The sequence below is a fragment of the Dermacentor silvarum genome, chromosome 10, assembly GCF_013339745.2.
Source record: "Dermacentor silvarum isolate Dsil-2018 chromosome 10, BIME_Dsil_1.4, whole genome shotgun sequence".
Classification (NCBI taxonomy): domain Eukaryota; kingdom Metazoa; phylum Arthropoda; class Arachnida; order Ixodida; family Ixodidae; genus Dermacentor; species Dermacentor silvarum.
The window spans coordinates 95,668,710-95,691,440 of record NC_051163.1 but is presented as its reverse complement, the minus strand read 5'-3'; the positions used below and the strand labels follow the sequence as shown (position 1 = coordinate 95,691,440).

The window sequence follows — 22,731 nt, the reverse complement described above, 5'->3', positions numbered from 1 at the left end:
TCTGGGTTCTCTCGCACATCACAAATAGGCGGCACCTCCCAGATGCGTACATTTAAGGCATTGATTATTGCTTGTACGAAGACCACCTGTGGTGTATATAAACGAGGCCAGTGTACTCCGAAGAATAGTGCAGGCTGGGAAATGAATATGTATTCTAATCTTGTAATAGGGGATTCATACAATTTTAGTACTTCATTGTCCCCTTCTGTGTCCTCTTCTTCGACTGTTGCATCATATTTCATCTTCAGTTTTTGCAGGGTTCCAGCGGGTCCCTTACACTCCTTTACCATGTAGCGCAGGGTGCCTGGGACTCCGCAAAATGTGCAGAGGTACCGAAATTGCGTTGGAGATACCCTGTGCAATAAGATACTGTTAAAATAGCGGTTGGTTTGTAGTGTTCTTAAAATCATGGTGTCTTCTCAGTTCAGTATTAGTTGAGGTAGTGGGTACTTTCTTCGTTCGAGTCTATGGTGCTCTAGAATATAGGTGTACATATTCGGGGATGTCTTCCAGCATCGCCGCTTTTTGGTCCCCTCTGGAGAAAAGCCGGACTTGTATGCTCTCGGGCTGCGGCGTGAGCCGAAGCTTCGTTGCCCGCCAGGGACTTCTGTCTCGGGGTCCATACTACTTAGTTTTCTGGAAAATATCCTCTTCGGCTAGAGGTTTCAGTAAGAACACGCAGCTGAGTTTCTTTCTATTTTTATTTAATTATTTTTATTGCGCTAGCTCAAGCGCACTCTTTGCCATCTCCTCATGTCTGAGTTGAGGCAACGGGTTTTCAAATACCGCTTCCCAATGATCGCGATATGCGAGCCAAATCTCACGTCGAAATTCCGCCTTTCCGGATACGTTAAGTTCTGGTCACGTGAAAATGGACACAGGAGCAAAGTGTTAGTGTGTATACGCAGTGATATTACGTTTGTTCGGCACACGATCACTTCACATGACAGCAATGAATATGTGTGTGTGACACTGAAACATAAACTGCATGTGTTTTCAATCATCGGCGCCTACACGAAGACTTGACCTCTCCTACCTCTATCTACTGTGTTAGAAGGTTCCCCAGGCACTCATGTTGTTATTGGAGACTTCAATGTTCATCATCCTTACTGGGAAAGTGCCACAATGAACTGTCGGGATAGGAACTTGATGGACTTCATAAGCACTGAAGGTGTGACTGTCATCAACGATGGGTCTCCCACTTACATCCGCGGCACTACCTACAGAAGTTGCTTAGACCTCACTACTGTATCTCAGAGCCTCCTGCCCTCAGTCAGCTGGTGCTTGGACATACAAACGCATGGGCGCGATTATATACCGTCATATGTGCACATGAAGTGGTTTGTGCAATCAACTGCATTTACTGTACGCTGCACTGATTGGTCCACATTCTCTACGTGTGTCGAAAAGTATTGCGGAGACATCAGTTCACCTTCGGATTCAGAAGCCATTATTGTATCGTCAGGGCACAAGACAAGAAAGTTTATCAGTGCACCTACATTCAGAACGGTGATTGATATTGACTCCACGCGATCCGTCGTAGAGCGGAAAACAAGGTTAGGCTAACTCAATCATCATTAGAGCTTGTCTTATGCCAACGATACTCAACGAAAAATACGGGGTCACCTTCAAAAAATGGGAAGACAACAGTGGAGGACCTTCTGTTCGTCTCTGTATCCTCGAAAGCCACTTTCTAGGGTCTTGCAGATAGTACGAAGCCTCCGTGCCCCTCCTCAGCAAAGACATCCTTTCCGTGCTCTAGCACTTCACCAATCTCTGACGGAAGAGCAGGTTGCCGAAGACTTCTGTAAGAAAGTCATCTGAACCGATATTTCAACATGTCCAATATTGGATCGACCCGTGCCACCTCCTAAAGACGCTCGTCTTGACCTTCTTTTCACGATGCCGGAATCGGAAGCTACACTTGCTGCTTCAAGACGATCTTCTGCACCTGAACTTGACGGTATTTCATATACTGCTCTGTGCCACCTTGGCGTGGAAGGTCGGGAAGTCCTGCTGTCGTACTATAACGCCACGTCATCATCCAGTACAGTCCCGAAACACTGTAAAACCAGCCGTTTGGTGACCCTCCTAAAGCCAGGAAAATAGCCTTACGAAGTGTCATCTTACCGGCCAGTAGCGTTAGCTAGCTTTGTCGGTAAGGTGATGGAACGGATGGTGCTCACTAGATTAGAATGTTTCATGGAAAAGAATGAGCTTTATCCTGAAATAACGACCGGATTCTTTAGACGTGGACGTTCTTCAATAGATGGGGTCATTGATCTCGTGTCCACGATCGAACACGAACAAAGGCGACACCGACTTATAGGAGCAGTTTTCTTAGACATCAAAGCAGCCTATGACAATGTACAGCACGAAGCCATTCTAGATGCCCTCAGTAATTTGGGCATCGGCGGCCGTAGCTACATGTGGATTCAAATTTACCTAGATGGTCGCACAGTCTTCATGTCCTACGAATGATGGCGAAACGCGAAGACACGTTGTGGTCCGCGGAGTGCCTCAAGGAGGAGTGCTCAGCCCGACTCTTTTCAATGTTGCCCTTATTGGCCTTTCGGAAATAATTCCTGATACTGTAGGCATCAGTATCTACGCTGACCACATAAGCATATTGGCGTCCGTAGTCACGCGACCGCATATTCGCGCAAGATTGCAGCAAGCTGTTTCTTTAACGTCTCAGTACCTGCAGTGCCAAGGACTGCAACTGGCCCCAGATAAGTGCGCTGCGATAGCGTTCACACGGAAGCTTATGTGTTGGTATCCAATTATGATCAATGGCAATGCCATCCCATATGTGACCAACCACAGATACCTCGGCGTTGTCATTGACCGCGGTGTTTCATGGTCCAAGCAAGTGGTAATGTTAAAGAAAAAATTAACTGGGCTTGCTCAAGTTTTTCGCTTTCTGGCAGGTATGAAGTGGGCTCCATCTGAGCATTCGCTACTCCGGCTGTACCAGACTCGATCTCTACGTCGGCTACATTCGGTATTGCCTGCCAGTTTTATTAAGTATGAGCCTGTCATGTTGGTGTACGCTGGAAAGCGCCCACGCACAGATGCTGAAAACATGTCTCCGTGTACCACGTTGCACCTCAACCTACGGAACAATTGAGGACGCTCGCGTCACCCTTTTACCTGTCTATCTACGATGCGAACCTCTTCGAGTATTCCTGCGACTGCTGTGCCGTCATGGACACCACCCCTTATCGACACTTCCCGACATTAAGAGCCATTAAATGCTAAGAATCTGCTATACCATCATACTTTGCCCCTGCTGACCTTCCATGTATGCCCCCATGGGTAATATCCAAAATATCGGTCCGTCTATCTATTCCCTGAATTTCTAAAAAATCGCGAATACCTACCGTCGGCCTCAGACATTGAACACTTGAATATATATGTCGAAAGAATATGACTCCTCGGTGAATGTGTATACAGACGGATCAGTTTCGTCGTATGCGTCTGGTGCGGCTTTCGTCGTGCCTGCGCATCAAGTCATTCGACGGTTTCGTCTGTGAAACAAGACGACTACAACATCTACGGAACTAGTGGCAATCAGAGAGGCCGTTCAATTTATTTCGCCACAGCCTCCTCAAGTATGGACAGTCTGCAATGACGCAAAATCGACTCTGCAACTACTTAGAGTGGTCTTGAGAGAAAGCGCTTACAGGGTTTGGCTCTTCAAACTGCCGAGCTCTACACCTTAGTGCAAGAAAACGGCCACCACATCACATCTCAGTGGATTCCCAGTCACTGTGGTATATACGGCAACGAACTGGCCGATGCCGAAGCGAAGAAAGCACTCGAAGAACCAGGGTCACTGCTTGCAATTCCTTTTTCAAGAGCGGACGCTAACTGCCTCCTCTCCGGTGGCATCCTAAAATCGGCAGGAATGCACTGGGACAACCCGGATAATCGACACAGACGACTACAGATATTGGACTCTGCCATGAAATTTTGGCTACCACCGAAAATTCAACGCAGCTAAAAAATTATGGGGTTTTACGTGCCAAAACCAGTTCTGATTATGAGGCACGCCGTAGTGGGGGACTCCGGAAATTTGGACCACCTGGGGTTCTTTAACGTGCACCTAAATCTAAGTACACGGGTGTTTTCGCATTTCGCCCCCATCGAAATGCGGCCGCCGTGGCCGGGATTCGATCCCGCGACCTCGTGCTCAGCAGCCCAACACCATAGCCACTGAGCAACCACGGCGGGTCTGTGCCAGTCTTCTGCACAGGCTAAGGGTGGGGGTAGCGTTTACGCGCGGATACGTGCACCTCATGCGACGCACCGAGTCTCCAGACTGTGAGTTGTGCAATGTGAGTGAGACTATAGGTCATGTGCTTTGTGACTGCCCTAAGTACGTGGAAGAGCGTCAAAAGTTGAACAGTGACCTTACGCGTCTCGACAGCCCACCGTTGTCGGAGGACGTTATTTTAGGCCCTTGGCCATACGCTCAATCGAGTTTCAAGGCGATCCAGGCGTTACTGAACTTTTTAAAAAGTACGGGCCTGGACTGAAGGTTTTGAGCATGCCAACTTGTTTGCCATATGTTTTACATCCTCCTTCTCTCGTCATCGTCACCCATCATGCGTCTCTTTCTTCTCTGTTTCTTTCCCTCTTCCCCTTCCGGCAACTCCGAGTAGCTGGATAGAGGAATTTACCTCAGGCTGACCTATCTGCATTTCGTATCATTAAACTTCTCTCTCTCTCTTGCCATCTCCTCTGCTTTTGCTGATTTATGTACTATGTGCAAAAATTCAAATTAAAACAAATTCACTATTACTTGCATATGTTGTTTCGTTTTCACATTTGCTTGCATTTGAAATATTGGCTAAATTCAGTCCAGAAGACGTATATGCTTCAAACTACTCTACGCCTCGAAACCAGCTGCAGAGCAAATAAAAGCCGCACTTCCATGTAATTACACGTAACATGCGTTAATAAAGGTTATTTCGGGTCAACGTTTCAATTTAGACTGATGGTATGCGGTCAATAAAAGGTAGCTCATATTTAGAGATTGGGAAAGGTTAATAACCTGACATGAGTGATCCTACTTTAGTTTAACTTCAGCTGTAAATGAATGATCAAAACATTACTGAATGATGGAAACTGAATTAGAGAAACAAAAAGCTAGATTAGCTTCTTAACTTAACTAGAAAAGCTAGATCTAGCTAGATACTAGATGCAGGAATATTTGAATATGATTTTAAATATTTCATTTTTCTAATTCCGATTTTAAAGCAGTGCATTCAACTTCTACTGCAGCATCCCCAAGTAAGAACATTATAACCGCTGGCTTCCTGTCCATTCGATCCCGCATAGTGGGGATGAACAGACAAGATGGTGGCAGCAACTATGGCAACTACTGCTAGCACTGCTACTATTACTACTACTACTACTACTACTACTACTACTACTACTACTACCACTTCTACTACTACTACTACTACTACGACGACGACGACGACGACGATGACGACAACTACAAAAATGGTGGTGTTCTGTGTGGAAGAAGCTGCTGTCACAGTAAATTGATTAAGAGCCGCAGGAACCGCTGGATTCTGCAATTGTTTTTACAGCGAAAGTGTTAGCCTCTAGTTGGTGAGGACTTTTCTTGCTGTGCTTATCAAAAATGGCAGCTGGAAAGGGGGTTTGTGTTTCAGTTTCGGCTTAACAGAATTGTTTTCTCGTATACTTGAAGTACAATCCGATGCTCTTATGTCTCTAGGTTGGCTTAAGTCATACTTTACGGATTTTCTGACACATCTTAATTTGAGAAATTCAAGTAGTTCAGTAATGCACTTGGGCTAGGCGGAGAGTGTCCAAGAATGAGGATGTATGTGGCAATGGTACCGCCACCTAGCAGCCGTGGCCACTCGGAGAGGCCTTAAACTGCAGCTGGAAGAAGGCTTTTTCGTTATGTTTTAGCGTAACAGATTTGTTTTCTCGTATATTCAAATAACAATCCGAAGCTATCATGTGTTCAGCTTGTTTGTAAGTCTTACTTTACGTATTTACTTTTAAACATTCTTTATTTCAAAAAGGCACTCACTGTTGGCGGACGGCCTAGAACAACGAGAATGTATGCTGTACTTACGCATACGTACGTGAGCACGTGACGTGCGTCGCGTGTGGTGGTGGTGTTTGTTTGGCGTCGTCTAACGTTCGTTGGGTGGTGGCACTTGCCTAGCGTCCGCACCAGCTTCGCTGCACATCCGCTCTCATACGGTGGAATATACACGGATTTTTTCTCTCTCCTTGCTCAGTTGCTGAGTCACGACAAGGGTGGCAAGTTTCTTCCGCAGAATTTTATGTCCATGACTTCATGTCTTATGTCAATTATTGCCCGACAAAAAAACGCAGAGGAAACCTTGCGCTGTCACTGTACGAAAAAAAGCTCGCACTGAAAAATAAAAGTAATTTTTCGGACAGCAGCGGAATGAGGAAGGGCGTGAAATCCTTGTGATCACCTTGTGCGGAAATGTCAACTATGTTCGAGGGTCGACCTACTTTTGCTCTCGTATCATCATCATCATCCTCATCATCATCATCATCATCATCATCATCATCATCAGCCTATATTCAGGTCCACTGCAGGACGAAGGCCACTCCCTGCAATCTCCAATTACCCCCGTCTTGCGCTAGCTGATTCCAACTTGCGCCTGCCAATTTCCTAACTTCATCACTCAACCTAGTTTTCTGCCGTCCTCGACAGCGCTTCCCTTTTCTTGGTATGCATTCTGTAACTCTAATGGTCCACCGCTTATCCATCCTACGCATTACATGGGCTGCCCAGCTCTATTTTTTTCGCCTAATCTCAACTAGAATATCGGATATAACCGTTTGTTCTCTCATCCATACCGCTCTCTCCCTGTCTCTTAATGTTAGGCCTAACATTTTTCGTTCCATCGCTCTTTGCGCGGTCCACAACTTGTTCTCCAGCTTCTTTGTTAACCTCCAAGTTACTGCCCCATATGTTAGCACCGGTAGAATGCAATGAATATACACTTTTCTTTTCAACGGCAGTGGTAATCTCCCAGTCAGGATTTGGCAATGCCAGCCGTATACACTCCAGCTGAATTTTATTCTTCTATAAATTTCTTTCTCATGATCAGGCTCCCCTGTGAGTAATTGACCTAGATAATCGTACTCGTTTACAAACTCTAGAGGCTGACTGGCGATCCTGAATTCTTGTTCCCTTGCCAGGCTATTGAAGAATATTTTTGTCTTCTGCATATTAATCTTCAACCTCACTCTTACACTTTCTCGGTCAAGCTTCCCATTCATTTTCTGTAATGTTTAGATTGCACAGCAACCACGGTTGCTGTGCAATCTTTGTAGATATTTGCCAATATATTCACGTGTGCATCCTGTACTCCTTGGTTACGTTATGCCTCTATGGCTGCTCGTATCTCTACTGATTTAAATGCTTTTTGATAATCTATGAAAGTCGAATAGAGAGGTTGATTGTACTCCGCAGATTTCTCCATTAACTGGTTGATGACATGGATACGATCTGTCGTAGAATATCCCAATGAAGCTAGCCTGTTCTCATGGTTGGCGGAAGTCAAGTGCTGCCCTGATTCTATTTAAAATTAATTTGGTGAATATTTTATACAATATTCAGAGCAAGTTAATCGGTCTATAATTCTTCAATTACTTAACGTCTCCCTTCTTATTGATGAGTATAATGGTGGCGTTCATCCAGCTTTCTGATACACTTGAAGTCGTGAGGAATTGCGTATAAACGGCCGCAACCTTTTCAACTAAGGTATATCCTTAATCCTTGAATAAATTGACTTTTATTCCATCTTCTCCAGCAGCTTTTCCCCTGGTCATGTCTTTCAAGGCCCTTCTAACTTCAGCGCTAGTTATAGAAGGGGCGTCTGTATCCTGTTCATCACTACTTCGAATGAAAGTAAGCTTGGCTGCTCTGGCCACTGTAAAGGTCAGTATAGAATTCTTCCGCTGCTTTTACTGTGTCATCACAATTGCTGATATTACCCTGCTTATCTTTCAGTGCATACATTTCACTTTGTATTTGGCATACTTTTCTTCTAATTGATTTCATGCTGCGTCCATATTTTACTGCTTCCTCAATATTTCCCAGGTTATAATTTCGGATATCGCTTACTTCCTTCTTGTTGACCAGTTTCGACAGTTCAGCGAATTCTAACTGACCTCTCGAGTTTGACACTTTCATGTTTTGCCATTTCTTTAATAGGTTCTTTGTTACTTGGAAGAGCTTACCTACCAGTTGCCCTGGTGCCCGACCTCCCACTTTAATTGCTGCTTCTGAGATCAACCTAGTTACGGTTTCATTCATTACCTCTATGTTGTCATTATCTTTCTGTTCTAAAGCTACATACTTGTTTGCGAGCACAAGCCTGAATTGGTCTGCTTTACCCTTACTGCGTCTAGCTTGGCGTGTACATTAATAACTTTATTCTTTTTCTCTACAAACGGAGATAAATCCTAGACTTCTACATCTGCACTATGCTCAGATCGGCATAGAGTATGAAATGTCTTTCATTCCTTGTCTCTCCATTAGGGCTTTTCCAGGTCCACTTCCTGTTGCCGCGCTTCCTGAAGAAGGTATTCATTATTCGGAGCCTATTCCTTTCCGCGAGTTCTGCGAACATCTCTCCTCTAGTGTTCCTAGGATCGATGCCGTAGTTTCCAAGTGCTTGCTCGCCAGCCTGCTTTTTACCCACTTTTGCATTGAAGTGGCCCATGACTACAGTATACTGAGTTTGCACCTTTCTCAGTGCTAATTCAGCATATTTATAAAGCTGTTCTATTTCTTCATTATCGTGACAGGAGGTTGGGGCGTAGGCTTGTACAAACTTCACTCTGTACCTCCTATACAGCTTTATTACGAAGACTGCTACCCTCTCATTAATGCTCTAGAATTCATCAATGTTGCCCGCTATGTCCTTATGTACTAGAAATCCTACTCCGAATTCTCTCTTATCTGGAAGACCTCAGTATCAGACGACGTGGCCGTTAGTAAGCACTGTATAAGCCTCATCAGTTCTTCTCGCCTTACTAAGCCCAATAATCTCCCAATCAATACCTGATATTTCTTCAAATAGCCCTGCTAAGCTAGCCTTATTCAATAGTGTGCACGTGTTGAACGTTGCCAGGTACGGTTTCCATTGGTGGCCTGTCCGAACCCAGATATTCTTAGGACCCTCTGCCGCGTCGCAGGTCTGACCGCCACCTTGGTCAGGTGCTCCACAGCCCCTGGAGACTGAGGGCCATGGGTAAATTGTAGGAGTCATTAGGGAGGTAGGGGCCGAATACTACCCCAACGAGGCCAATTCCCGTTCTGGTGAGGGAGTGACTTTGTTGAAGCTTAGTGGGCCTTCCTAATTTGGTTGCACCTTGACTAGTATAGCCCCACTAGCTCTCGGCGATACGTTTTTGCCGGTGTTAGGTGCGACTCCATACCTGAAACTTCGCCTTAATTAACACCAAAGGTAGTGTGTTTGACGCCAGCCACTGGTTGTAGTTCGAATGCCGTAATGAACTCTATCCTAATTAAACCTGCCTTAGTTAACTTCGCCCTAATTACCACTACTCTTATTTGCTCTCGCTTACGGAACTTTGCCTTCATTGGCGTCACGAACTGCCTTGATTGGCTTACTTTTTGAACATCGAGGTCCCGCAAACGCCGACTACGCCGGCTTTTACGTCTTATGAGCCTTATAATCATCATCATCATCACCATCATCAGCCTATTTTTATGTCCACTGCAGAACGAAGGCCCCTCCTTGCCAAATCCAATGACCCTTGTCTTGCGCTAGCTGATTCCAACTTGCGCCTGCAAACTTTATAACTTCATCACTCCACCTACTTTTCTGCTTCTCTTCTCTTGGTATACCCATTCAGTAATGGTCCACCGGTTATCCATCCTACGCATTACATGGCCTCTCCAGACAGATATTAAATGCGAAGCATTTCTTGCCGAACATTTGCCACTTTGACAGTATCTATCTAGCCGCCTGCGTCTTGGTGCTCTCAAGGCCATATCGTTCACTTCACCAAAATTGTTCACCAAAATTGTTCATCAAAATTGTGAAAGTATGACAAGAGTGTATGGCGAACTGAATTATAGGTCATGACATAAATTTCATGACATGCGTGTTATGTAGGTCATCAAACAGCCGCCTAAAATGACAATGACCCAGCGAAAAAAAGACATTCAATATCAAAAACCCCCGAAACGGCTCCTCACGTGGGTACTAAGTGAAGCAAACACTAAAGGATGATGGTAGAAGTGATAGTCATGAGCATAACTCAGCAAAATTTACAATGACTCAGGACAAAATGAACAATCAAAAACCACTGAAATGGGCTCGGACGTAGGTACTAAGGGAAGGAAACACTCAAGGATGGTGGTAGAAGCCATTGTCATGAGCATGACTCAGCAAAAATGACAATGACTCAGCGACAAAACATACCACTCAAAAACTACTGAAATGCGTTCTGACGTGGGTACTAAGTGGGGCAAACACTAAGGGACGATGATAGAAGTGATAGTCATGAGCATGACTCAGCAAAAATGACAATGACTAAGCGGGAAAAAATAAAAACACTCAAAACCACTGAAATGGGTTCGTACGTGAGTACACAATGAAGAAAACACTAAGGGATGGTGGCAGAAGCCATAGTCATGACCGTGACTCAGCAAAATTGTCTGACTCAGCGAAAGATTACCACTCAAAAACCAATGTAATGTTTTTAAATGTGCTACTAAGTGAAGGAAACGGCGAAGGATTGGTGGTCGAACTAATAGTGACGAGCATGACTAAGCCTTTCGCCTTAAGGGCATTTAGGCCTAGCTAAAGGGGCTCCTCAGGACTCGTGAAATGAATGTCATTACATGCGTGTCATGTGAGTCATGAAACAGCCGCCTAAGTATTGGTGCTTTCAAGGTCGTTTCGTTAGCTTGGTTGGCTCCCCGCACAGTGCTTCCCATAACTTCGATTCCCACAGGGCGTGCGATCTACCGGCTTTTTTTTTCTGACGATGCGTCGCAACGTTCAAGCGGTTTGAAAATTGGCACTGTTTAATTCATTGAAACGCGGTGCCTGTTGCCGTATGGAACCGAATCCTTGCTAGTTTTGTGCATTTCGACGCCTACCAAGCTCACGCCGTCAATGTCGGGTCGAGCGAGTTTCCCGAAGGGCCATCCGTACCCCCTCCGCTGATGACCGCGTGCACGGATATGGCGAGGATTTTGTTGAGTCAACGCGGCAATAGCAAACTGCATTCGTTTCTGCAAGCAACGCACACTTCGTGTCTCCAAGAGATTTTACTGGATATACAACACTTCGCACTGCAACCAGCTGCAAAAATATTTTTCGGTGCCCACCACCAAACACGCCAACGTCTCGTCTCGGCACGTGCTTAGATCTCGTCTGCGCTATTGGATCGGACTGGACTGAATGGCGATGTCCAAGTTGCAGGGTGCCAACGCGGCCTTTGTTTCGCGCTAAAACTAAAGTAAACGAGAAATATTGCGGCTGATCGAGGGTTTTGGCGAAGCGTGGCGCAAAAATACGAAATTGCATCGAAATGGCGCAATTGGCACAGCTGTTGCACCCTATTAGTAGTGAGAAAAGAAGCTTCATCTCGGAACGACATGGCGTTGGTAATTTAGGTCTGTTTCAGGGATCACCAGGCATCAGAAGTTATGAGTCAGTCAACATCAGACAGAAATGAGACATACAGATAATTGAATTGCCCTAGACATGCAACGTGTAAAGGGAGGAAGAAGATTCAAAGGAGATGGAAAGGAAAACGTCGTAATAAAAGGCAGGTGCATGAGAAGATGTGGGCACCAATTAGAAAGATGAGGAAGCTAGAATTCAACCAGAGCCATTCCAAGCTGTACGCGCTAGGCATAGGAGAAAGAGGGAAGCGGAATGTAAGTCGGCAATCGTGGGAGTTTCAGAAAAGGCAGAAAAAAGGAACCAGGTGCAACTGCTAGAATACAAAAGGAATATCATTTAGGAATGGCATGCGGAAGATTTCAGCTTTCAGAAATATGGTTAGAAACAGATAAATGCCAGTTTTGAAGTTAAGGATGTTCTGGAGCAAAGTAACGCGAGCTGAGCGCATTTATAAATGTAAAGTGTTTGGGACATTGAACTCGTAAACAGTGTGAACAGTGCATGTGGTGAAATGTGTGCTGTGCTATCATGCGTCTCTTAGACCATCGCTTGAAAAGCCGCGCCCCCGAGATCTGTGACATTGGCGAGCCTGCCAGGATACTATTCCGGCCCTTTCGCTGATCCTGATGGCCTAGAGATTGGGTGGGAACGTTTGGCGGCGATAGCTAAAGACTGAAACATGTCACAAGATGAGGCGATGACGTTTTTCGAGTATGCTCATCGACAGAAAGACAATCAGCTTGAACGAGTGCGCTTAGAGCACAAAAGAGAAAAAAAAATGGCAGATCCCACCCACTGTAGGAATCGATGTTATGCAAAGCAGTGTGCGGGGAGCCTACGAAGTTAAAGAAACGACCATGAGAGTACCAAGACTTGGGCGGCTGTTTCATGACATACATGACGCACATGTCATGATATCCATGTCATGAGTGCTGAGGAGTCCATTAGCTAGGCTTAAGAGACATTAAGGCAAAAGCCTTAGTCATGCTGATGACTATAACTTGGACCATCAATATTTAGCCTTTTTTCTTCATTTAGTATCACATCCGAACCCATTACATTGGTTTTTGAGTGTTAAAAACTCATTTCGGTGGTTTTTGAGTGTTAATTTTCCTTCGCTGAGTCATTGTCATTTTTGCTGAGTCAGGCTCATGACTATGACTTCTATCTTCATCATTTAGTGTTTCCTTCCCTTACTACCCACATCTGAACCCATTTCGGTGGTTTTTCAGTGTTAATCATTTTTCGCTGAGTCATACTCGCGTCTATGACTTCTACCATCATCTTTTAGTGTTCCTGTCACATTGTAAGCACGTCAGAACTGCTTTCGGTGGTTTTTGAGAGCTAATCTTTTTGGTGAGGCATAGTCATTTTTGCTGAGTCATGTTCATGACTATTACTTCTACCATCATCATTCAGTCTTTCCTTCCCTTAGTATCAACGTCCAAACACCATTTCGGTGGTTTTTGAGTGTCAATATGTTTTCAAGTGCGAAGCATTTCTTGGCGAACATTTGCCACTTCTACAGTATCTATCTAGCCGCCTACGTCTTGGTGCTCTCATTTTCGTATCGTTAACTTGGTATTTACCAAAATACAAGACTATATGGCGAACATAAATGATAGGTTGCGACCTGAATATCACAACATGTGTGTTATGTAGGTCATGAAATAACTGCTGACGTCTCAGTGCTCTCATGGTCGTTTCATTAACTTTGTAGGTACTGAAATTGGCATAGTATGACAAGAGTGTATGACGAACATCAGTGATAGGTCATCACATGAATTTCATAGCATGCGTGTGATGTAGGTCATGAAACAGCCGCCTGAAATGACAATGACCTAGCAAAACAAATATTAACACTCAAAAAACACCGAAATGGTTTCGGCCGTGGGTACTAAGGGAAGGAAACAATAAATGATGATGGTAGAATGCATAGTCATGAACATGACCCTGCAAAAATGACAATGACTCAGCGAAAAAAGATTCACACTCAAAAACCACCGAAATGGCTCTGACATGGGTAGTAAGTGAAAGAAACACTTAAGGATGGTGGTAGAAGCCATAGTCATGACCATGACTCACCAAAAATGACAATGAATAAGCAAGAAAACGTTAGCACTGAAAAACCACTGAAATTAGTTCTGACGTGCGTACCAAGTGACGAAAACACTCAAGAATGATGGTAAAAGTCGTGAGCATAACTAGACAAAAATGAGAATGACTCCGCAAAACAAATTAAAGCTCAAGAACCACTGAAATTGGTTCGGACGTGGGTACTAATAAATGAAACACTAAAGGATGATGCTAGAAGTCATAATCATGAGCATGACTCTGCAAAAATGAAAATGACAAAGCGCAAAAAGATTAACACTCAAAAACCAACGTAATGGGTTCGGAGGCGGTACCATGTGAAGGAAAAGGCTGAAGACTGATGGTCGAAGTCATAGTCATTAGCATGACTAAGGCTTTCGCGTTAAGGTCTTTTAGGCCTAGCCAAAGGCACTCCTCAGGAGTCTTGAAATGAATTTCATGACATGCTTGTAATGTAGGTCATCAAACAGCCGCCTAAGTCTTGGTGCTGTCATGGTCTTTTCCTTAACTTGATAGGCTCTCTGCACACTGCTTCGCATAAATCGGTTCCCACAGGGTGTGGAATCTACCGCCTTTTTGGCTGGGTCATTGTCGTTTAGGGCGGTTGTTTCATGACCTACATGACACGCATGCCATGAAATCCATGTCATGATCAATTATTTATGTTCGTCATACACTGTTGTTTTACTATGCCAATTTTGGTACCTACCAAGTTAACGACATGACCATGAGAACACCAAGACCTAGGAAGCTCTTTCATGACCTACATGACACACGTCATCATATTCATGTCATAACCTATCATTTGTGTCCGAGAAACACTCTTGTCATACTATGCCAATTTTGGTAAATACCAAGTAAACAATGCAGCCATGAGAGCACCAAGATGTTGGTGGCTACATAGATAGCTAGATACTGTCAAAGTGGCAAATGTGCATCAAGAACTGCTTCACATTTAAAAGGAATCTTGGCGATGATTAAACTAGCGAAAATGAATGCGGAATCCCGTGAAGCAACTAGCACATCAAGGTCGGCGTCATCCGACTCACCTTCTCCCAGACCGAGACAAATTTGCCCCAGGATGCTAATGGCACCTTTCGATGAGCGAAGAGCTGATCTAGATGCGTATTTGCATCGGTTTGAGAGGATCGCAGTCTGGCAAGGCTGGGAGAAGAGCAAGTGGGCTAGCAACCTGAGCCTGTGTTTAGTAGGGGAGGTTCTGAGTCTGTTTGGCCGGATGCCAGCAGAAGAATCGTTCGACTATGAGAAAGTAAAAAAACTTTATTGCAGAGGTTCAAGTTCACCGCTGAAGGTTTTCGAGAAAGTTCAGACTGTGCAAGCCAGAAGATTCAGAAATGGGAAAGCAGTTGGCATGCCGTCTGACAAACTATTTTGAGAGGTGGATAGAGCTGTTCGAAACGGAAAAAAACATTTGGAGTTCACGACAAAGTAGGCCTCCTGGGCCTACAGCGAATCCTGGGCTTCAGGCGCCTCCTTAATTTCCGTCGCCTCCGTCGCCTCCTGAACCTCCATTGCCTCCTCGTCCTGCGTTGCTTCCTCGGCCTCCGGCGTCTCCTGCGCCTCCTGGGCCTCCTGCGCCCCCTCTGCCTCCTTCGCCCCCGTGGCCTCCCGAGCCCCCGTCGCCTCCACCACCCCAGCCGATTTCTGCGCCCCCGGCGCCTCCTGCGCCTCCTGGGCCTCCTGGGTATCCTGGTCCCCCGGGACCTCCGTCGCCTCCGTCTTCTCCTCGGCCTCCAGGGCTTCCTGCGGCTCCCGGCCTTCCTGCGGCTCCTTTGGCTCCTGGGCCTGCTGGGTCTCCTGGGCCTTTCGCAAGACGGAGTTATCACTTTTGCTCTCTGCGTAGCGTTCCCTCCCCGTGCAAGCACGCGTCCCTCGCGCGCTTTCACTCGCACATTTCACTCGAATAAAATTGGGTGCATCATTTCACTTTTTAGAAAACTTCAATTTCGATATTCGATCGCAACGCGAGGATTGACTTAGGGTAGCAAAATCTGGAAAAAACCTCGCGTTACAATCGAGTAAAAATGATCGTTATGTGAGCAGAAGTTCTAAGCCCCATGAAAGAGCCGGTAGTGATTTAGTGCTTCGAACAGCGTGTAGTCCTTCTGTGAGCACTCATATAGTTCTCTCGAGGATGAACTCGCAGATTGCGAACAATTGAGTACTGCGTCCTAGCGCCGATGAGCAATAACGAAAGAAATCATTATGGCAGACATTACGAATGGTAATCTTGCCGTGACGAACTGTGTGTGTGTGCGTGTGTGTGTGTGACTTCCTCTAATCAGTTCATGTAGTTCTCTCATCCATGCGTGTACAAAGAGACATACAGGCAGAAACATGCATACACTTACAAACAAGCCCACACGCGCATAGAAAAGCAGACGCACCGACATTGCATTCGGCGACTTGAAAGACATATAATCGTAATTTCCTTCGATCACATTCGTGATACGTTCACTTTGTTGAATATGGCAGAGGCCATAGTCAACACTTTTACGTGGTAGCAAAAAACATGTGATTTAAATTGTGATTAAAAGCACTTCAATAAAAACCGTAGAAGTTCGCCTAGAATGCTATACTGTGGATGAAAACAATCACAAATAAAACTATAAGTGCCGATCACACCTAGGGTTGCACACCAGCCCAAATTTATTGCGAAAGTCACAACTTTTAAGCAGATGTCCCGAGACCCGACTTGATCTATTCGGGACTGCCAAATATCCCGATCTTTTCTCTTTCTTACTGAATAACAATCTAAAATGCACATTTATTTTTGTACATCCTGACAGCTTAGTTTCGCCTTCTCATTTGCCTTCTCTTGAATTATCGCAAGCATAAAGGCGGTTTCTTTTTAATGCGATCAGCATTCTTTACCCATATCGTGGTTCGTGGGTTTGTATCTAAGCTCTTACACCCAGTGACCAAGTTGTCAGTTAGCTTGTGCCACTACATATGTGGTGGCTGCTGTCTTGTGAAGCGGGCAAAATGGGCCTAATAGCTTGCTGCTGGCTACTGCCTGGACTAGTGAACAACTTTTCTCACTGGGTATCCGCAACTGGGGTGTGTTACCGAACAGACAACTTCGGCACTACGTATGTGATATTTGTGCGTGCCCATTCGTGGTAAAACCCCAAGAATAAATGTGCCAAGGTGACACAAGGGGCACGTAGCTGAAAATGCGTAATTACCAAAGCAATTGTATCTCTTATCAGTGTCTGAAGGAAATTGGTCGTTCAGAGGCTAACTCAGTTTTGGCCACTTAAAGTGCAGGATACGTAAATTATAGAATACATGAAAATAATTAGATTCATAATGCAGCAGCTCAGTTAACTATAATATACACAGAAACATTTGTTTTATTCCATTAGTTTACACAGCAGCCATAAGCGACATGATCGTAGACAGCGGGGAGTAATCAGTCATGGTCAGGCCACACAGCCCAAGCCATACATGTACATGGTGTGCCAATGTGTTTTTTTTTTGTAGTAAGCAGATCTTTCGGTTTCTTATTTCTCGTTTTGTTCTCTACGCGAGAAACATTGCGCCAACTACTGCAATAACTACAGCTAAGCGAAGCAGCAGTCACGTTGCGCAAATCTTAAATGTAAAATAGATAACAGCTGGCCCCCGGCGCGGCCTAGACCCAGCTAGGCCATCAATTTGCAGGATATTTATGAAATTTGTCTCACACACACACACAACAGGAACGCAAAAGTAGCGGGAAAGTTTCGGCACAGATCCGCGGTGCATGCTCGCAATAAAGTGCAAAGCCTGATTTTAGGTTCGCTTGCTCTCTGGACTGAAAATAGCATCCAGAGTTCGCGCCTTCGCCGAACGAAAATGTGTTAAGGCAACAACAATGAGAAAGTGCGCGCCGGCTGCGCATTTATCCGCATGTACAGCGGCAACAGCTGATCGAGCAAGTCGGTGAGCTGCTGCGGACCATGTTAAACGTGCCAAACTGATCAGGTTGCAAGATTTCGGCAATCCTGGCGAGGCCAGCATGACGTATCCAACTTCGCCTGCCGCTGTCTCGCACGCTCGAAACACCGGACTATCTATCCGCGCCTTAACAGTGAATCAAAGCAGCAGAAACGTGCTTGTACTTTTCCGACCATCCAACAGTGCACGAATACTTCGGTTCCACGACCAATGGGTTCAAGAATACATCGGTGATTTTCATCAGAATCTCGTGCGTGTCCGTTGTCACGCCCGATGTTTGCACACACCATGTGACCACTTCAGCCTCATTACCCACTGTGCCTCTCTCGGATCGGCTAAAATGATTTGGTCGGCGTAAGCTACTCGCTTTCCTTCCACAAAACAGCGCAAACCGGCATCACAGTGCACGAAAATCATCAAACTACAGTGGCGCTGACTGTACATCCAACACAGCGGTTGCGGCTACGCGGGGACCTCCGTATATCCGCCATGTTGCTCAGTGTAGCCAGACGCGGCCAGTTTTCACAGCGCCCCCTGCAGTTCATTTGAGTTGCGAATAAAACTGCTGTTTTCTGTGAATATGTGTGCCCAATTTTCAAATTTGTTCCATCCTGGCTACTGAATTTTTTTTACAATGCGCGTGCGGTGTATATTACGCGCTTAGATGTTTTTATTCAACATTTTTCCATTGTGGGAGTGTATGAGTGTGTAAGCTTCTGGGATAGTTATCCCCTATGAAAATTATCGAGCTGTTTCATGCACAATTTTTTTATTGTGCCATCAATGTTGCCTGATCGATCCGTGTTCACGTCATTCACGCCCTGCACAAGGAACCATCATGTTAGCGAGGTATTAAGCCTGGTATAATTATCCTTTAATCTGAAATAACGAATTTCCTTTGCCAAAAATAAAATAAAAGGTCTATGGGATTATTATGGGGTGGGTGTAGGTGTATTTGAGGACAGGCTGTAGCATGCATTGTCAAACACGCCTACATTGGCACATTCTCATATGCAATTTAGGAAAAAAGAAAGTCTCCCCCTTTGTTTAGATCTGGCGAGAGCCACTCAGTCCTCAATGGACGAGAGCCAAATGAATAATATACAGGGTCTATGTTAAGTGTAATTGGAATAAAAAAGGCATGTGCTCAGGTTTTCATCAGAAACTGTATTAGTGATGCTGTAATCCAAGATAAGACGCCTGCCTTTGTCGCAACTAATAAATTCTCATATTGTAGACAAGGTAGATATACCTGGTAGCGAAGCTTCCATAGAAGCCCATACGTTCAAAACATGGCGGTTCATCGGCGGTTCATGGGGCTTAGCGCCATCTGTGTGAGGAGGGAACACTTCCGGCGGAAGAAAAAATAATGTGACGTTATATCCGTTAAAAACACCAGTGACGTCTTTTTGTTCTCAAAGGCGCGAAATTTGTTTTCGGAGGCCTGCCGTTACAGCTGTATATTCAAATGCCCCGCCATACGACTTCATAGGCTTTCCGAGCTTTCAGCGCGGAAAGGGAGGCAGGAAAAGGTCCGCCGTACGGGTGTCGAAATGGCATCCCTGCAGAGAACATACTTTCTTTGGAGGCCGCCGACGCTTTGGGCGTAGAGTGTTCGTCCTTTCGTCGGACGCCAAGCCCATCGGCCAGCGCTGTCGCACGAAAACGACTAAACTAAACAATTATCTGGCGGTTGCAACTTAGTGGTTTTGCCTGAACAGGTCAAGAAAGAATGAAACTACCTGCGTTACCAAATTTAGATAAACGTCGGCAAGTGAGGGGGGGGCGTATGTGAGGGGGGCGTATTCTAACAGGTGAACTTTACGAGCGCGCCTTTCTGCACACTTCAAGAGCTGCATTGCATTGCAAGTGATAGCGGCGTGAACGCACGCCGCTATCGATGAGCGCTCTTACGGTGGGCGCTGAAAAAAAGGTATTTATTAATAATGACCAAGTAAAACCAAATCGTCCCTTCTTTTCTCGCCATGGGTATATAAAATTGATTAGGAACTTTATTTTGGTTGAATGGATCTAACTGTGTCTCTCTTTATTTATAAAACGCTTTTTTCTTTCGCAATGTTTGTTCCTTCCAACATAGCGGCGCTTCAATCGCTGCTCCCATAACCACCCTTGCTGATGTCGGTGACAATTCGTTCTGAACCGCTTTTCGCCGGAAGCTTCACGACCTATGTGAATCGACCTTGTTGTGGACGATCGCGCGCGCGAAGTGTCAACACTTAAATTTTCTTACACCATGCTTACGCTCGCTCCGCCTGCACGTCCAGTTTAAAAACCTACGCCGTGACCTTCATTGGAATTTTGTCATTGCCGACGTCATCGAGCCAATCACCGGCCCAGACTTTTTGGTGCACTACAACCTCCTTCCAGACTGCCGCCACGACCGTCTCATCGACGCGACAACGGGACATTTTTCGCCAGGATAGCAACGACCATCCCCCAGCCAAGCATCAAAGCACTCGGTGTCGAAAATTATTCGCGGTACCACGCCATCCTCGCATAATTTCCCGGTTTGACGCGCCATAGCGGGTTGCCACGTAATGTGCAGCACACCGCTGTGCACTACATCCGGACCACTCCAGGCCCCCCAGTTTTCCGCCGCCCCCGTCGCCTTGCCCCAGTCCGCATGCGCATAGGCAAAGCAGAGTTCGAAGCCATGCTCCGTGAGGGAATCGCCCGCCGCACAGAGAGCCCATGATCCTCGCCACTTCACCTCGTCCCGAAGAAGACCGAAGGCTGGCGGCCCTGTGGGGTCTATCGTGCCCTCAACGCCCGCCCCATTCCGGACAGGTACCCCGTTCACCACACACAGGACTTCGCCCTACACATTTATGGCTGCCATGGTTTCTCCATGCTAGATTTGGTGAAGGCCTACCCGCAGATACCCGTCAATCCGGGCGACGTCCCTAAAACTGCAATCATTACCCTTTCGGCTTGTTCGAGTTTCCCTTCATGAGCTTTGGCCTGAGGAACGCGGGACAAACCTTTTAACGCTTCATCAACGAAGTCATCCGCGGCCTCGACTTCTGCTTCGTCTGTCTGGACGACATATTGGTCTTTTCCCGTAACGCTGACCAACACCACAGGCACCTTCGTCTACTTTTCCAACGCCTCGATGACCACGGCCTACTCGTCAATGTCTCAAAGAGCACGCTCGGCACTTCAGTCGTCGAATTCTTCGGCCATGAAGTTTCATCAGAGGAAACTCGACCCTTGCCTCAACGCATCTTAGACCTGCAAAATTACCCTCAACCCACCACCGCTAAAGACCTTCGCCGTTTCCTAAGAATGCTGAACTGTTACAGGCATTTCTTCCCACATACATCCGACTACCAGGCTCCCCTCCATGATGCGTTGGCTGGTCTACGAAGAAACCAACCCGTCACGTGGACACTGGCTTTAGCGCAAGTTTTCAAAGAATGCAAAGCTGCTCTCTGCACCGCCACACTTCTCTCCCACCCCGTGCCAGACGCTCCCTTGGGGCTCTTCATGGACGCCTCCAGCTTGGCCGTCGACGCCGCCCTTATGCAACGCGTAGACGACACCTGGCATCATTTGGCGTTCTTCTCCAAGAAACTCTCAGCTCGGAAAACGACCCCTTCTGCGACCTGTCCAACGGCGAAACCATGACCCCCACCCCGTCGAGTTCGCCAGCTTACTACAGAGAACTTGTGGCGTTATACGAAGCAAACGTTCAACACTTTCACCACATTCCCGTAGCACAGCACTGCACTATCTATACCGACCATAAACCTCTGACCTACGCCTTCTCTCAACGCCGCGACAAACTCCGCCGGTCCAGGAGAACCTGCTCTCGTTCATTGCCCAGTTTACAAGTGACATCCAACATGTAAGCGGGAAGGACAACGTGGCCACCGACGCGCTTTCACGTGTGGCAGCTATCAGCTCTACGCCGATAACAGCTGACGTCCTCACCGAGGCTCAGACTACGGACGTCGAACTGCAGGAAGTTCTTAAGGGCGCGTCCTGACGACAGCTGCAACAAGTCCCCATACCTGGATCGTCAACGACTATCTACTGCGACATGTCGACAGCACGAAGGAGGCCCTACGTGCCCCGGTCCCATCACCGTGCCCTCTTCAACCAGCTGCATAACCTCAGCCATCCCGGCATACAGGCCTCTACACGTCTCGTGGCTGACCGCTATGTCTGGCCCTTCATGTAGCGGGATTTCCGCACCTGGGCGCGCTCCTGCATTCAATGCCAGCGCACTAAAGTCACCAGGCATGTCACTTCACCGCTCGGAGCATTCCCCCAGCCCTCTGGTCGGTTTCAACACGTCCACCTTGATATCACAGGGCCCTTTCCCTTAGCTGGACCCTATCAGTACTGCCTCACCACCATCGATCGGTATAATCGATGGCCTGATGCATGGCCCCTCGAGGGACTCACTCGAGGGACTCACTCGAGGGAATCACGCCTCGGCCTTCTTTGCCAGTTGGATTACTAGCTTCGGGCCCCCTCGCCGCGTTACCACCGACCAAGGACAACAGTTCGAATCGCACGTTTTCAGGCTCCTCGGGCTGACCGTCGGGTTTGAGCGCTCGAGGACCACAAGCTACCACCCCTGCGCCAACGGGATGATCGAGCGCTTCCACCGACAGTTCAAAGCAGCCATCATGTGCCACCCGGACACAACCGGGATCGAAGCCATCCTAGCCGTCGCCCTAGGTCTTCGCGCCACCTTCAAGCCAGCACATTCAGGCTACACCCGCAGAGCTCGTCTACGGGGAACCACTCCGTCTCCCAGGCGAATTTCTTGCTGCACCGCCATCCACCACCGCGACGTCAGATCCCACCGATTTCGTCGCTCGGCTCCGACGCACCACCGCTGCCCTCCTCCCGTCAGCTGCAGCTCACCACTGTAAGACTGCGCCTTTAGTCTTCAAGGATCTGGCAACGTGCACGCACACTTTTCTCCGCGATGACA

The 22,731-nt window shown here is 46.6% G+C and overlaps 4 protein-coding genes across 13 annotated transcripts in view; 1 reads left to right on the top strand and 3 right to left on the bottom strand.

Moving 5' to 3' along the window:
- Positions 1 to 22,731, bottom strand: part of LOC119466316 (uncharacterized PE-PGRS family protein PE_PGRS20-like) — a 1,297,174-nt gene that overhangs the window by 381,949 nt on the left and 892,494 nt on the right. Inside the window, exon 3 of one of the 7 annotated variants that reach the window (XM_049656751.1) lies at positions 15,246 to 15,263. The exons of the other annotated variants lie outside the window; for them this stretch is intronic. Within the exon in view, the coding sequence (XP_049512708.1) occupies positions 15,246 to 15,263 (18 nt within the window). The remainder of the gene's footprint in view (positions 1 to 15,245; positions 15,264 to 22,731) is intronic. 7 annotated transcript variants of the gene reach the window in all.
- The window catches only part of LOC119466319 (uncharacterized PE-PGRS family protein PE_PGRS20-like), a 1,091,962-nt gene that overhangs the window by 216,991 nt on the left and 852,240 nt on the right, over positions 1 to 22,731 (top strand). The gene's annotated exons all lie outside the window — the stretch shown is intronic.
- LOC119466324 (uncharacterized) overlaps positions 1 to 22,731 on the bottom strand; it is a 683,885-nt gene that overhangs the window by 638,397 nt on the left and 22,757 nt on the right. The gene's annotated exons all lie outside the window — the stretch shown is intronic.
- Positions 1 to 22,731, bottom strand: part of LOC119466317 (IgA FC receptor-like) — a 211,009-nt gene that overhangs the window by 165,860 nt on the left and 22,418 nt on the right. The window lies entirely within an intron of this gene.